A 14,853-nucleotide genomic window follows, 5' to 3' on the forward strand; every position below is an offset into this window, starting at 1 on the left:
CCGGGAAGATCCCACATGCCGCGGAGCGGCTGGGCCCGTGAGCCATGGCCGCTGAACCTGCGCGTCCGGAGCCTGTGCTCCGCAATGGGAGAGGCCACAGCAGTGAGAGGCCCGTGTACCGCAAAAAAAAAAAAAAAAAAGTTGGCCAGAGGCTCTGAGGGTGTGCAACGCATAACCACACCTGGGGAACAAACAAGATGGCAGCACCCAATTCTTCCCATGCTCGGAAGTCCTCCCAGCGCTGCTCATGTTCAAGCTCAAAGGCTTGGCTTGCCAAAATATGTTCACACAAAAGAAGACTCCTTCCCAAGTCCCAAGAAATTCAGATAGGAACACTTCCAATCGACTGCGCTCCTGGACCACCAGTTCACCTCCACAGGAGGAGGATATTAGCCCACCTACAAGCCCCACACTGTTATGGAGGTTACTTCTGAAGAGAAAATGCTCATAATGGAGCTCTTACTCAATAAAGTTCCCCCAGAAAACACAGGGAGTCAGTTTCCCTATTCCTTTCAGAGACCCTCTCTCTGCCTCCCTGACAATGTCTTAATACAGGAAACTAGGGGTCAGGAAGTCTGCTTCTAGTCCTGCCCCTGACCCTCGTAACCCACTTGAGCATGAACAATTCAAGATATGTTTTTCCCCAGGGCCCTGTCCACAGTGATACTGTCCAATGAGAATACGAACACCAGCCACGTTCGCCTCACGAGATGCTGGGAAAGGCCTAATCACGTGACATGCTCCAAAGCATTCTAAGAACGACGAAGGACTGGCTGTGGATGGGTCACTTTCTCTTACCATAGAGTGGGATCGCCAACTGTCGCCGGAAGAGACTGTGGACTTTCTCCAGCTGTGAATCAAAGGTTTGTTCCCGGTCAAAAGGGGAAAGGAAGCCAGCTATGGGCTAAAGAAGCAAATTCGTAGTAAATGACAAACTCTGGTTCTTCCTACTTCAAAAAATATTTCAGCACATCTTTAGTTCACACTAAAAAAATTCATAGGACCTCTCATACATGAGGTATTGTGCCAAATGCTGCACGAGGCTCAAAAGTGAATGTTTTCCCTAGCAAGTGTTTATGAGGGGAGAGCAAGAAGGAATCCAAGAACACAAGAGGGAAGAGATATGGGAACATATGTATATGTATAACTGATTCACTTTGTTATAAAGCAGAAACTAGCACACCATTGTAAAGAAATTATACCCCAATAAAGATGTTAAAAAAAAAAAAGAAAGAAAAAGAAATGTACCCAAACGACTACAACAAGATACAGCATAAGCATCACAAAAGCGAAGCGTCACAAGTATCAAAGGATGGCAGCTCGCTTCAAGCTGGTTTTCAGGGCTGAGTTTGTCATTATGAAGGGAGGGAATCAAGGGAAGGCTCCTGGAGGAGCTGGCACCAGGGATGCTCCTACAGGCTCTCCCGAGCTGGCGAGAGAGGAGAACAGACTCCCAGATGAAGGGAGGTCAAGAGTACAAGTACAGTGGCCGGAAAGTGCATGAACACCGAGGGGAGCGTGGGAGCAGACTCCATGTGGGGTCACGACTGACATTCGAGACAGCCGCACGTGTCAGCCAGAGGCTCAGTCCCAACGCCTTAGTCCAGGGAAGGGGAGAGCACCACTGCACATTTCTCAACAGGGACACAATCAAGACGGGACTGGGCTACTTTAACCACAGTGATCTAACTTAAGGACAGGGCTCCACAGTGTACCAACAACAACTTTGTGGTCACACACAGAGTGGAAAAGAGACACTAGGGAGGGGACTGTAAAATTCTATAAATCATAGTCTAGTCTAAAAAACGCAATTATGATGGGATCAAATCTCTCAGTTACTATGGGACATGATGTATATATACATATATATGTACACATACATATGTATACACACACACATATAAAATCTTTTTTTTGGAATGACTTCGTTATCCTTGTACTCTCACCTGAAACCAGTAACTAAAACAGGAGTATGTTTAAATATCAGGAAAAAATTGTAGGGTCATCTGTTTTTCAGTCAAAGAAGACATTCTTGCTACTCCACAAAGACTCGTGATTTTATTTACTGCCCACCCACTAAGTGACAGGCAAAGACCGTTTTGTTAACTACGTTTCTCCAAGACCACTTACGAGGACAGCCCTGGGTGGCCAAGGCAAGCACTGGTCACTCACCCGGGCAGCTTCCACGATGGCACTTTCAAACTCCCGATAAGCCTCCCAGATGGCGAGTCCCTTGGTCATGTGTAACCCGACGGACGAGAGGGCCCTTTCAAACACAGAGCGGACTTTCTCAAGGCCACCTTTCTGACCAATCCCACCGACTGAGTACTGGCCGTACTCTAGCCAAATGTTAGGACCTAAAAATGAGAAGTGTTCTATTAGTTCAGGATACGAAATGCTCAAACATCAAAACTTTTGTTCTGATGAACAACAGAAGAAATGACCCCACCAAAAAAGTACTCATTCATGGAGAAAGGGAAGAGCATCACCAACAAGTATCCCAGGTTCCCTGTACCAACACTGCAGCCCAAAAAGAAAGTCTATCTTAATGGCCCTACTAGGTATAACCATTGAGATCTGACTCCATAAACAGTACATGCCAAGTGGTAATATGTAATACGACTGATTATAGAGCTCATTTGTTAAAACTGAAGAAATCCAGTAAAGATTTAAATGAAAATAGTTACAAATCTGAGTGACTTTTCAGAAAGACTGCAAAGCCTAGAATTTTTCAACTTTTAAATCTTGATTCATTTTTAAGCCTTCTGATCAAAGTGAAAAACAAAATTAAAAGCACCAATCCTGTTACTAGAGATTTTAAATCTCTAAAACACAACAAAAAAGACCTGGTTACCTTGTTTCTTTCACTTTTTAAACTTTCTATATACTCACTCCTGCAGCATTAAGACCAATGAATTAAACTCTTTATGAATGCATCGATTCTTACTGTACGTATTGTGCCTATCAAGTCACTTTTCAGAGATCTGAAAATAATTTTTGATGCTCATACACTAACCTTGTAAAATAAAAATACTAAAAAGATAAAGCCAACATGAGAACTGCTGTGTGTTTTCCTTAGGCTTGCTTTCTCAATGAAATAAGTCATTTCTAAAAACTTAGCTAAGGTTTGTGAGCTACTCTGTTTTTGCTCACCAGTACAGAGCTGCCATATGGGCTGCAAAACGAAAATGGAAATGAACTAGCTCTTGGAGCTGAAGCCCTTAGTGAGGGTTAGTCTAGTTTACAGAGGGTCTATGCTTCTCACTAGGGGAAATGCCCACAGAGGGAGTGAGGAAAATCAGATAGGAAAAAGGATATTTAATTAAAAATGGGAAACATTTTAAAATAATTTTTAAGAACACTCTGTCCATAGCATTGTGTGATATAGTCCTCGATGTATGTAGAGAAAATATTTAGAGACTTATACCATCAAACGGGATTTTTTTTTTTTTTCTTTTTTTTGCGGTACGTGGGCCTCTCGCTGCTGTGGCCTCTCCCGTTGCGGAGCACAGGCTCCCGACACGCAGGCTCAGCGGCCATGGCTCACGGGCCCAGCCGCTCCACGGCAATGTGGGATCCTCCTGGACCGGGGCACGAACCCGCATCCCCTGCATCGGCAGGTGGACTCTCAACCACTGCGCCACCCGGGAAGCCCCCATCAAACGGAATTTTAAGGGAGGGAAGGCATCCACACTTCACTTTCACTGGTAAAATGTCAAGACCAGCAGACAAGGGATCTCCGTGGTAATGGAAGATTCTACACCTTGATGCAGTGGTGGGATAAAATATCACACTGTGTGTATACAATGTGTGTATACACACACATCGTACCAAGGTCCATTTCCCAGTGTTGAGTTTGTACTATAGTCATAAGATATTGGGGGAAACCGGATCAAGCAAGCACATAGGACTTCTCTGTACTATCTTTGCAATTTCCTATAAAAATGTCAAAATTAAATGTTTAAGTTTTTTAGTACTGGAAAAAAAAAAAAGCCTTCTGTCCAAAGCTTCTAAAAATCCAATCAATGTGTAAAAGGTAACCTTTAGTCATCTGGAAATACCAGGTAAGTTCTCCCTGCCAGATAAATGGTGGGGGTGAGTATATTCACCTCCTTCCTTCAAATATTTCTTCTACTTGTATTTTAAAACCTAAAGCCTCAATTGAAAACCACAAACAATGATAATAATAAATGAACTCCAATCTTTCCAACCGCTGGACGAATGCTCTTTACTGGGTAGCAACACCTCACAGTACAATCCACGGAGGCAGAGTGATGCCAGATGAGCCCACCTGACACCCTCAGAAGAGCCCGCAGGGAACTTACAGATGTAATCCTTCACCGCTTTCTCGAAGAGGTCGTACACGTGCTCTCTGTCCAGGCCGTCCAGGGCCATGCTGATCTCGTCATGCAGCCACTCCAGCCAGAGCTCTACAAGACACCAGGGTCCCCTGCGTTACCACCCCCAGCACCAAAGGGCGGGCTGAAAGCAGGGACTGCACCGTGAGGCATCAGCACGAGTACGGTTCATCCACCTTATACAACCTGGCCCAGTTCACAGAAATTCAATTCTTAAAACCTGCACCAAGCACATAGAAGGCTTATGCTTCCAAAGAAGATCAATCACTAAAGTCATAATATCCCTAGAGTGGCTGGGCATTTTATATTTTGAGAAGCACTGATATATTTTCTCATTCAATCTTTGTCAAAAACCTATGAGGTAGGTGACAGGGACATTAATAACAATGGCATCTATCTAAGCATTTACAACATGCCAAGCATGTGTTAATAAATGTTGTGCACAGAATGCCTCTTCCAATCAATGTACTACAAGGCAGAAACTACTGTTATCCCCATTTTACTGCTGGGAAAACTGAGTCTTAATAAATTTGTTTATTCATTTATTTATTTTTGGCTGCACTGGGTCTTCGTGCTGAGCACAGGCCCTCTCTGGTGGCGGCGAGCGGGGGCCACGCTTTGCCGCAGCGCGCAGGCCCCTCACTGTGGTGGCCTCTCCCATTGCGGAGCACAGGCTCTAGGCACGCAGGCTTCAGTAGCTGTCGCTCGCGGGCTCTAGAGCGCCCGCTCAGCAGCTGTGGCGCACGGGCTTAGTTGCTCCGTGGCATGTGGGATCCTTCCGGACCAGGGCTTGAACCTGCATCCCCTGCACTGGCAGGCGGACTCCTAACCACTGCGCCACCAGGGAATTCCAAAACTGAGTCTTAGAATGTTTATATAATTTGTTTAAGGTCACACAGCTAGAAAGACATATAGCCAGGCAATCTGATTTCAGCTTCTATGCTCTGCAGTTATGCTTTGTGGGAGGGAGAAGGGGACAGAACTGGATCTAGGGCCTGTGTTTTCCAACTTCTCCCTAAAAGATCGATTATGTATATTCACGGAGATTTAACTACAAAGATGCTCAGTGTAATTATGTTTCAAATAAGCAGAAATAACCTAAATGCCCAACTACTGTGGAACAAATAAGGTATGAAACATTTAAATTAAAAATTATTTATGAAAGTTTAGTTATAATACATTTACAGTTATCTGTTTCTGAGAATGGATTAAATACACAAATACTAGAACAGGAAACAGAAAGGAAACGGGGGAAAAGTTTAATTACATAGAAATATTTTATGATAAAGTTAGGATAAAGAAATTAGGATTCAAAACATGAGTCAGTATCACATGACCACAAGTATGTTTAGCAAAAACTAGAAGAGGATAAACTAAAAATCGCTGACTTTGGATGATGGGTTTTCTTCTTTCCACTATACTTATATGTTCCAAATTTTCTATAAGGAGCTTGTCCCACTTTCAGCACTGAAAAAAAAGGACACTCTTCAATTCTCTGTGTTTATAAAAGCAGCCCAACTGTGGAAGCCTTACCTTCGGTCAAAGGAAAGATCTCGCTCATCTTCTGGCGGGCCATCCTCACTTTGGTAAGCTCCCCTTCCAACCGAAGCAGCCGGATCAGGTCCACGTGGCAGTTGTAATCATAGACGTTGATAGACAGCTAGAAGAAAAAGGAACAGAAGTTGAAATTTAGAATGCCATCATCAAAATAACTCAGCTTTGGGCTTCCCTGGTGGCGCAGTGGTTGAGAGTCCGCCTGCCGATGCAGGGGACGCGGGTTCGTGCCCCAGTCCGGGAGGATCCCACATGCCGTGGAGCGGCTGGGCCCGTGAGCCATGGCCGCTGAGCCTGCGCGTCCGGAGCCTGTGCTCCACAATGGGAGAGGCCACAGCAGTGAGAGGCCCGCGTACCGCCAAAAAAAAAAAAAAACACTCAGCTTTTTTCACCATTGGTGACGACACATGTCTGCCACAAGCACAAAATATGTGCAATGTGGGAGAGCCACGAAAAGAGCAAGGCAACGTTTACCTTCAGGAAGAGGGAGAAAAATCCACAAGAAAGAGCTTTTTATAATAAACTTAACACTCTCAATTCCTGTCAGAACACGCGTGTGTTCTCTCTGAAATACAGAAAACATTCTAATGAAGCAAATAAATAAACACAAAGTATGACCTGAGGCAAGTTATTAACTTTTCTAAGCCTCCATTCCCTCATCTGTAAAATGGGATACACCACTAGGTTCTAGCTCGTAAGGTTCTTGTGAGGTTTTTTTTTTTAATAGATCTCTATTGGAGTATAATTGCTTCACAATACTGTGTTAGTTTCTGTTGTACACCAAAGTGAATCAGCCATATGCATACACATGTCCCCATATCCCCTCCCTCTTGAGCCTCCCTCCTACCCTTGTTATCCCACTGAAAGGTAATTTAGTATCATGCTGTAGCACATGCCAGGTACATCAGTAAGAGCCCTTTTCTTTTACTAAACAAACAAACAAATGAAAATCCCTATCGGGAGAAACAAAAATGGCAACAGACTGATGAAGCTGAGTGATAGGTACAAAAACGTTTATATTTCAAGTTAAAAGTTAATAAATTAAGATAATTGCTTCCAAAGCTATCATACATCTGAGGCAAAGGAAAACTAAAAGAACTTGTCACTAGCAGACTTATTCTTAAAGAATAGCTAAAGGAATTTCTTCAAACAGAAAGCAAATGATAAGAGAAATCCTGGAGCATCAGGAAGGAAGAAAGAGCAGAAATATGGCTAAATACAATAGATGATCCTTCTCTTCATGAGTCTTCTAAATCGTATGATAATGGAAATAAAAATTTTAAGGCTATCTGATACCCAAAACAATGACATTTCAAAGGAGGAATGGTAAAGGGACCTAAATAGGAAGATTTCCACACTTCACTCAGGGGTAAAACATAGATACCATGTAAGTCAAATATACTGAAATACCCAAAGCAACCACTGAGAAACTATATAAAGCAATACTCTAAAAATCACTATAAATAAATCAAGCTGGAATACTAAAGAATGTTCAAATAACCCATACGAAGGCAAGAAAAGAGAAACAGGAGAACAAGCAACACAGGAAACAAACAAAATAAAAAATGTCAGGCTTTAGACCTAGCGTATCAATAATTACCTTCAAAGTATATGATCTAAACATACTAATTAAAAGACAGAGAATGGCAGAGTGGATAAAAACACAACTCACCTCTATGCTGATTACAAGAAACTCACTTCAAATTCAAGGATGTAGGTAGGTTCAAAGTAAAAGGATGGGGAAAGATACAGCACGCAAACATTAAACAAAAAGAAGCAAAAAGTGACTATACTAATATCACATCAAGTAGACTTTACAGCAAAGAAAATTATCAGAGATAAAATGGGACATTACATAATGATAAAAGGATCAGCCCACCTGGAAGACAAAACAATCCTAAAAGTGCATGCACCAAACAACAGAACCTCAAAATAGATGAAGCAAAAACTGATAGAGCTAAAAGAAGAAACAGACACACCACAATTATATTGGGGATTTCAACACCCCCCACTTCAGCAACTAAAAGAATTACCAAACAGATAATCAGCAAGAATATAAAAGAACTCAACAACACCATTAACCAACATGATCTAATTGCTATATATAGAACACTCTACCCAACAATAACAGAATAACACATTTTTCTCAAGTGCCCAAGGAACATTCACTGAGACCACATCCTGGGTCATAAAACAAACCTCAACAAATTTTTAAAAACTTAAATCATACAGAGTATGTTTTCCGATAACAACAATCAATTACTGTAGGAATATCTCTAAATGCTTGAAAATTAAGCAATACACTTCTAAATAATCTATGGGTCAAAAAGGAAATCTCAAAGAAAATTTAAAATACACAGAACTCAATGAAAATGCAAACACAGCAAATTAAAATAAGTGGACTGCAGCTAGCACAGAGTGGACAGGAAAACTTACAGAACTAAATTCAATGTACAAAAAGAATTATACACCATGACTAAGTGGGAGTTATTCCAGGTATGCAAGGCTAGCTCAATCTTTGAAAAGCAATCACTGTAGTCCACTATATATCAAGCTAAGAACAAAAATCATGGTATCAACTGATACAGAAAATGCATTTGACAAAATCCAACAACCATTCACGATAAAAACACTCAGAAAGTTAGGAGTTTATCAAAATTAAAACTTTTTGCTCTGTAAAAGACTCTGTTAAAAGAGGATGCAAAGACAAGCTACAGACTGGAAAAAAAATTTTACAAACCACGTATCTGACAAAGGACTAATAATATCTAAAAGATATAACTCCAAACTCAACAGTAAGAAACAAACAATCCAAGTAAAATAAAAAGTAGGCAAAAGACATGAACCAACATGTACTGGGTTGGCCAAAAAGGTCTTTTGGGTTTTTCCGTAAGATGTTACAGAAAAACTCGAATGAACTTTTTGGCCAACCCAATATATCCAGAGGACACAGATGGCAAGTGAGTGCACATGAATAACGGTCAGGGAAATACAAACTAACACCACAATGAGCTATCCTTACACACCTATCAGAACGGCCAAAAGGAAAAACAGTGACACCAACAAATGCCAGAGAAGATGCAAAAAAACTGGATCACTCATACATTGCTGATGAGAATATAAAATGGGCACAGCAACTCAGGAAACTGTTTTCGGCAGTTTCCCATAGAATTCAACACACAAGTACCACATCAACCAGCAACTGCACCCTTGGGTGTTTTTCCAGAGAAATAAAACCTATGTTCACACAAACATCTGTACAGGAATGTGCATAACAGCTGTATTCCTAACAGCTAAATCTGGAAAGAACCCAGAAGTCCTTCAATGGGTGAATGGGTAAACGAACCATGGAACACGCATGCCACAGAATACTACTCAGCCATAAAAAGGAACAAATAAACACACAACTCAGATGAATCTTGAAGGAATTATGCTGAGTGAAAAAAGGTCATCCCCAAAGGTTACATACTATATGATTCCATTTACATAACATTATTGAAATGATAAAACTGTAGAAATGGAGATCAGATTAGCGGGTGCTAGAGGTCGGGAACTGTGGCTCTATCAGGGCAGCAGGAGAGATCCTGAGGTGACAGAGCCAATTTGTGTGCTGACTTTGTCAACGTCAATACAGGGGTTGTGAGACTGTACTATAGTTTTACAAAAGGTCACCAGTGGGGGAAACTGGGTAAAGGGTACACAGGATCTCTCTGTATTATTTCCTGCAACTGGAGGGAAACCTACAATTACCTCAAAATGAAAAGTTTAATTTTTTAAAAAAGTTTTCAGGGACTTCCCTGGTGGTGCAGTGGTTAAGAATCCGCCTGCCAATGCAGGGGACACAGGTTCGAGCCTTGGTCCGGGAAGATCCCTCATGCCGCGGAGCAACCAAGCCCATGCGCCACAACTACTGAGCCTGAGCTCTAGGGCCCATGAGCCACAACTACTGAAGCCCATGTGCCAGGAGCCCATGCTCCGCAACAAGAGAAGCCACCACAATGAGAAGCCCGCGTGCCGCAAGGAAGAGTAGCCCCCTCTTGCCACAACTAGCGAGAGCCTCCGCGCAGCAACGAAAACCCAACACAGCCAAAAATAAATCTTTAAAAAAAAAAAAAAGCTTTCAAACAAGTTGGGGTATGGGGTTACATTAAGTCTATACACCATGACTAGACTAGTATCTACTCTTCCAACGTCTGCCACATTTCAGCAATAAATATTTCCCTCTCCAGAGATGACAGATGACCTATAATTCATTCGACTAACACTGCCATTTGACAATATACTCTTAGTAATCTAGACCCTAGTTATTGCATTAAACTGCACACAGGAGGATCTGTCTCAGCAGGTAGCAAGTCTCAGCAGTAATGAGTTAGACCACGGAATTGACACAGGACAGACAAACTGACCAACAGAACACTAGAAAGCGCCCAGAAACAGACCCACGCAACCAGAAAGTATATCACAGAGGGACACTGGGTGTATCCACTAAAATGAATTCATGACCCATGACCATGGCCCCAGTTTGAAAAATACTGACTTAGAGAAACTCTTACACGGTTTGAGACTAGCACAGTTTAACAGTAACAATGTTCCCTGTAGCTTGTTTGTAATAGGAAAAAAAAAACTGTAAGCAATTCAAATGCCAGAACAACCAATAAGCTGTGGGCTCACACCCTGGGGTACTGAACACACAGCAGTAAAAATGGATAACCTGCACCTGCAAGAACGAGGCTGAATCTTAGAAACACACTGCTGAGTGGAACGCGGTCCCGGATGATTACACACTGCACGATACACTCTTTTAAAAGCTCAAAAACAAACAAAAGTGGACAATATATGCTTAGGAATGCATACTTAGAGGATAAAACTATACATGTTTTAAAGAGAAGGAAGCACTCAAGATTCAAAAAAGCAGTTACCTGGGTTTGAGGAGGGGATGGGGTCAAGGCAGGGCACTGGCACCAGGGAGAAGCCGCGGGGACGGGCAGCAGTACTGATGAAGTCCCCACTCTTAGAGCAAGGGGCAGAGCAAGGGTGCTCATCTCATTACCATCCTTTACAACTTACAGATGTGAACTGCTTTGTACGGATCAAATTACACACAAGTAGGTAATAAAGAATCAATATCAGGTAAGCCCATGACCTATAATTAAAAAAAAAATCTTTTAGCAATGTTCTCCTGCTCATGATTTATAAAACTTGACAGGCTGAACCCACCCCATGATTATGTGATAGGCTGTAAAAGGACAGGACGAGGTCAGGACACAAGTGTTCTAACGTCCACGGGTTCTGTTTCCCTGTCTGTACCGGAAGGCACTGGAGTACACCTCTGCATCTCAAATGGACTGCCATGATGCACTGATGTCTCAAAATTGGCTGTCAAGTGTGTCACGCAAGTAACCACAGTGAAAGAACTGAAGATCATGGAAGATGTACTCTCCTCACGAAGGAGCAGGCGCAGTTCTCCCTGTCACCCCATCACTCGCAACTCACCTGGGTCTGAATGTGTTTTCTGAGCGTGAAGGGGGGTGGGCAAGTCCTGCCTAGCCAGCCTGAGTAATGTCTATGCAAGCGGCCCTCCCGTGAACACCAGAGGGAGGTCAGAAGAGAAACGTACAAAACTCACTGAAGTAAAGGAACTGTCTCTAGGATGGTTTTTGATCTAAATTTCTGATTTTTAGGCCCAAGTAATGAAGATACTATATATGGAGATGTGCTCTGAGAGCACGTACATTAAATGCACACTGACATGCATTTAAGAGACCTTCCAGAGTGTTCAACCAGCACTGACAAATGAGCACATGTGCCGGTCTAGTCTGGTCTCAGAACACTGTTAACGACAAAGGATTCTTTAAAGAAAGAGAAGGCTTAGCCAACGTGCAAGTGCTCTGCGAATTAAATTTCCTAACTCCCTAACAGCACAACCTGGCCCTGGACTGGGGGCAGAGAGGTGACAGAGAGGCCTGGTGGAGAGGACACTTAGCTGCAATCACAGGAAAGGGCGGGGGAAGGAGAAGGGAGCAGGTCCCATCACTGCATCTACTGTGTGTCAAACTGTGCCTGGAGCTTTACACACCTCTTGTCACTTAAGCTCCACAACAGCCCTGTGAGGGAGGTACTACTACAACCCTCCCTTTACCAATTGGCACAGCAGGCTCAGAGCGCTGACATGACCTGTAAGACACCATGAGGTGCCACTTTTAGTTTCAGGCCAAAAACACAAATGGTGGGAAATCTCCGCTTTTGTTACATGGACAGATACTACTAACTGCGAGCTTTCATAAACACACTCAGGGCGAGAAATGGAATTTGCAAATACAAGGCCGAGGGTTTCACAGGCCTCTCTGGAAGTTACCGACCATCATGCTCCACCAGGAGAGTCGTTACAGCAGGAACTAGAGGCTGTGGGATTAGGAGGAGGTGGGAGGGAGTTTTGGAAAAATTGGAAAAGTCCATTTCTAGACCCTCCAGAAAAGAGGATAAAGCCAGAGGCTCTTCAATTCACCATCACCTGCCAGATCCCATCCTGTGTGGTCACCTTTGGTGGCCTGAGGCAGGGCTGGCAACTGCACAATACCAGTAGGCCGGTGGCCTCTGCCCTGACCCACCCTCCTCTCTAGTAAGCTGGGTACCCTCACCTCATCAAGGACTTAATCGCTCTGCTTCCAAGCCTCCCCTTCCCCTAAAAAGGTAATCCTCTTTCCCCTACCGAGTAAGCTAATAGCTCATTGAAAGGCCCAAGGCCAGAAGAACAGATTTCCACCAGGACAGGGACACAGTCCGCCTGGCACCTCGTATTACACTGCTGAATGAATAAAAGACTGAATGGACTTCGGCGTGCTTATTTATAAAAAGCAGAAATGGTAACCACCTGCCTACCCCCAGCTGGTTCAGATGCAATGACAAGTGGGACAGGTATACCAAAAGATAATATAACTGTTTCACAACTTAACAAAAACATCACCTCCAGAGAGGACGTTATAAGGAATCTCACACCCAGCAAAGTGAGAAACCCAGGCTAACAACCTCACATCACTAAGTAATTTCATAGCCAGTGTGGCATTCAGTCCACAGACAACCCTGAAAAATTCAAAACCCCTTACGAGTGACTAAGCAAATCATTTCATCATTCCTTCTGTGCCTCAGTTTCCTCATCTGTAAAATGAGAATGTGCTCCATCTGTTTGCCCCTCCAAATCCACTCCACCCTCTCTCTTCCCCGTCCTGTGACCCACTGTGTGGACCACACTGATGAGGTCTCTGGCTGTCTTGCTTCCAGCAGACAGCACCAGCAGACTATTTGGACAGAGGCAGAGCAGTAGGTCAGGGTACTTCTTCCCCACCCCAATCCCTGATGGGAAACTGGGGCCGCACCCCTGGAACAAACGCCTCACCTCCTCTCAGGTGTTGTCTCCACACAACTACTTGGAAAACCAGTCCCTCCCATCACCTTTTCAGGCCTAAAGGTGGACACCTAAAGGTCCTGCTACTACTAGCCCTGGGGTACCGAACCTTTACTCCTGATTTCCCTGCCCTAGACACAGTAGTCCCTTTACTGACCTTTTCTCAAACTTTCTTAATTTGAATGTGCCACCTACTTCTTGCTGGAATCCTAGATTACACAAGAGATACCACCACCTGTATCTCACAAGGTTACAGATTAGAAATCACGTAGCTACTAGTGCCAGGCCCCGGGCTTTAATTACCATTATAACAAACGTATGTGCGGAAATCGTTTCTCCCAATTTACAAACGAGGAAGCCGAGGCTGAGAGAGATTAAGAAATTCGCCCAAGCGCACGCAAGGGTGGAAGAGCCAGAACTGGGGCCTTAGGCTCCAGACGCTGTAATTGCTCCCTTTCCGTTTCTATTATCACCGTCACCGTCAATATTTTCCCGACCACGCCATAGTTCATCAGCGTCGTCATTCCTACAGGCAAATAACTCTCTTTTAGAAATAAAATGTTATTTCTCGTGCTGGACAGCTGAACGGTGTGGCTAAAAGCGGGAGTTCTGGAGTCGTTTCAAAGTTCAAAGCCTGTCTCGCCATTTGCAAGAATTGTAATCTTGAGCAAGAGAATTCCCTCCACCAAGAGCCTCAGTTTCCTCCCACAAAACGGGAAATACACTACTTCCTTCAGCGGGTTCTTGCGAGGGTTCAATGGGATAACGGTTGCAAATCACCTGGCAAGCAGTAAGCGTTCGAAGGACGGGAGACGCGCTGATGAATTGCGCTTTGGCGGCCTTGGCGGCTTTATTACCGCCGAGGACAAGGGAGGCGGGCCGGGGCCTGGGAACCTGAGGGAAGGAGCCCGCCGCCCACCCCCGCGCTCACCTGCTCCTCCAGCCGCTCGATCTCCAGCTGGTTCTTCTCCTCTTCGTCGTACTCCCACTCGTACTCCCCGGGGGAGCTCTCGGCCGAGGAAGCCATGGCGTACTCCTCATCTCCATCGCTCTCACTCACGCCTTCCTCCTGCTGGTCCCACTCCGGCCCTACGGTCTTGTACGTTGCGGCGGCCACGGCCCGCGATAACACCTTCCTCCTCGTCCTTGCCTCCTTAGCTTCAGCCTCCTCCCCCTCGGCCTTGGGCCCGGCCTTGGGCTCAGCCTCCGCTTCCGAAGCCGATGCTGCGGCCGCCGTCGCCATCTTGCGCTTCCAGTGCCTCCCGGGTCCTCACTCTGCCGCCGAAGACCCACTGAAGTAGAAGCTGCCCGCGGCGCGCGCCTGATCAAAACCGCGCTCTCCTGCCACCTAGAGAGAAACTGTGAGCCACGGATGACGGCGAAACCTCGAAATACACAAAACTCATGCTATTTTATATACTTTTAATAGTTCTTGTTGGAGGAAAAAGAACTCACTAACAGGGCATGTGTTTCGCCACAACTTCGGACAGAAGTTGGGTCCTTAGACAGGAAGTGGAAGCCATAGAGGAAGTCATGGAG

At 44.4% G+C, this 14,853-nt stretch overlaps 1 protein-coding gene across 4 annotated transcripts in view; it reads right to left on the reverse strand.

Moving 5' to 3' along the window:
• The window catches only part of SART3 (spliceosome associated factor 3, U4/U6 recycling protein), a 33,427-nt gene extending 18,850 nt beyond the window's left edge, over positions 1 to 14,577 (reverse strand). For 2 of the 4 annotated variants that reach the window (XM_029224593.1, XM_029224591.1), the window contains exons 1-5: positions 14,246 to 14,563; positions 5,892 to 6,018; positions 4,326 to 4,430; positions 2,173 to 2,357; positions 799 to 904 (exon numbers count right to left, since the gene is read on the reverse strand). In XM_029224593.1, coding sequence (XP_029080426.1) covers positions 799 to 904; positions 2,173 to 2,357; positions 4,326 to 4,430; positions 5,892 to 6,018; positions 14,246 to 14,557 — 835 coding nt within the window. In that variant the 5' untranslated portion in view covers positions 14,558 to 14,563. Of the gene's footprint in view, positions 1 to 798; positions 905 to 2,172; positions 2,358 to 4,325; positions 4,431 to 5,891; positions 6,019 to 14,245 lie in introns of all 4 variants that reach the window. The other 2 variants (XM_029224599.1, XM_029224597.1) reach the window with 2 other exon arrangements.
• Between the last annotated feature and the right edge of the window lie 276 nt (positions 14,578 to 14,853).

Source organism: Monodon monoceros, unplaced genomic scaffold, assembly GCF_005190385.1.
Source record: "Monodon monoceros isolate NGI ecotype Baffin Bay Population unplaced genomic scaffold, NGI_Narwhal_1 Super_Scaffold_1, whole genome shotgun sequence".
In the NCBI taxonomy this organism is placed as follows: domain Eukaryota; kingdom Metazoa; phylum Chordata; class Mammalia; order Artiodactyla; family Monodontidae; genus Monodon; species Monodon monoceros.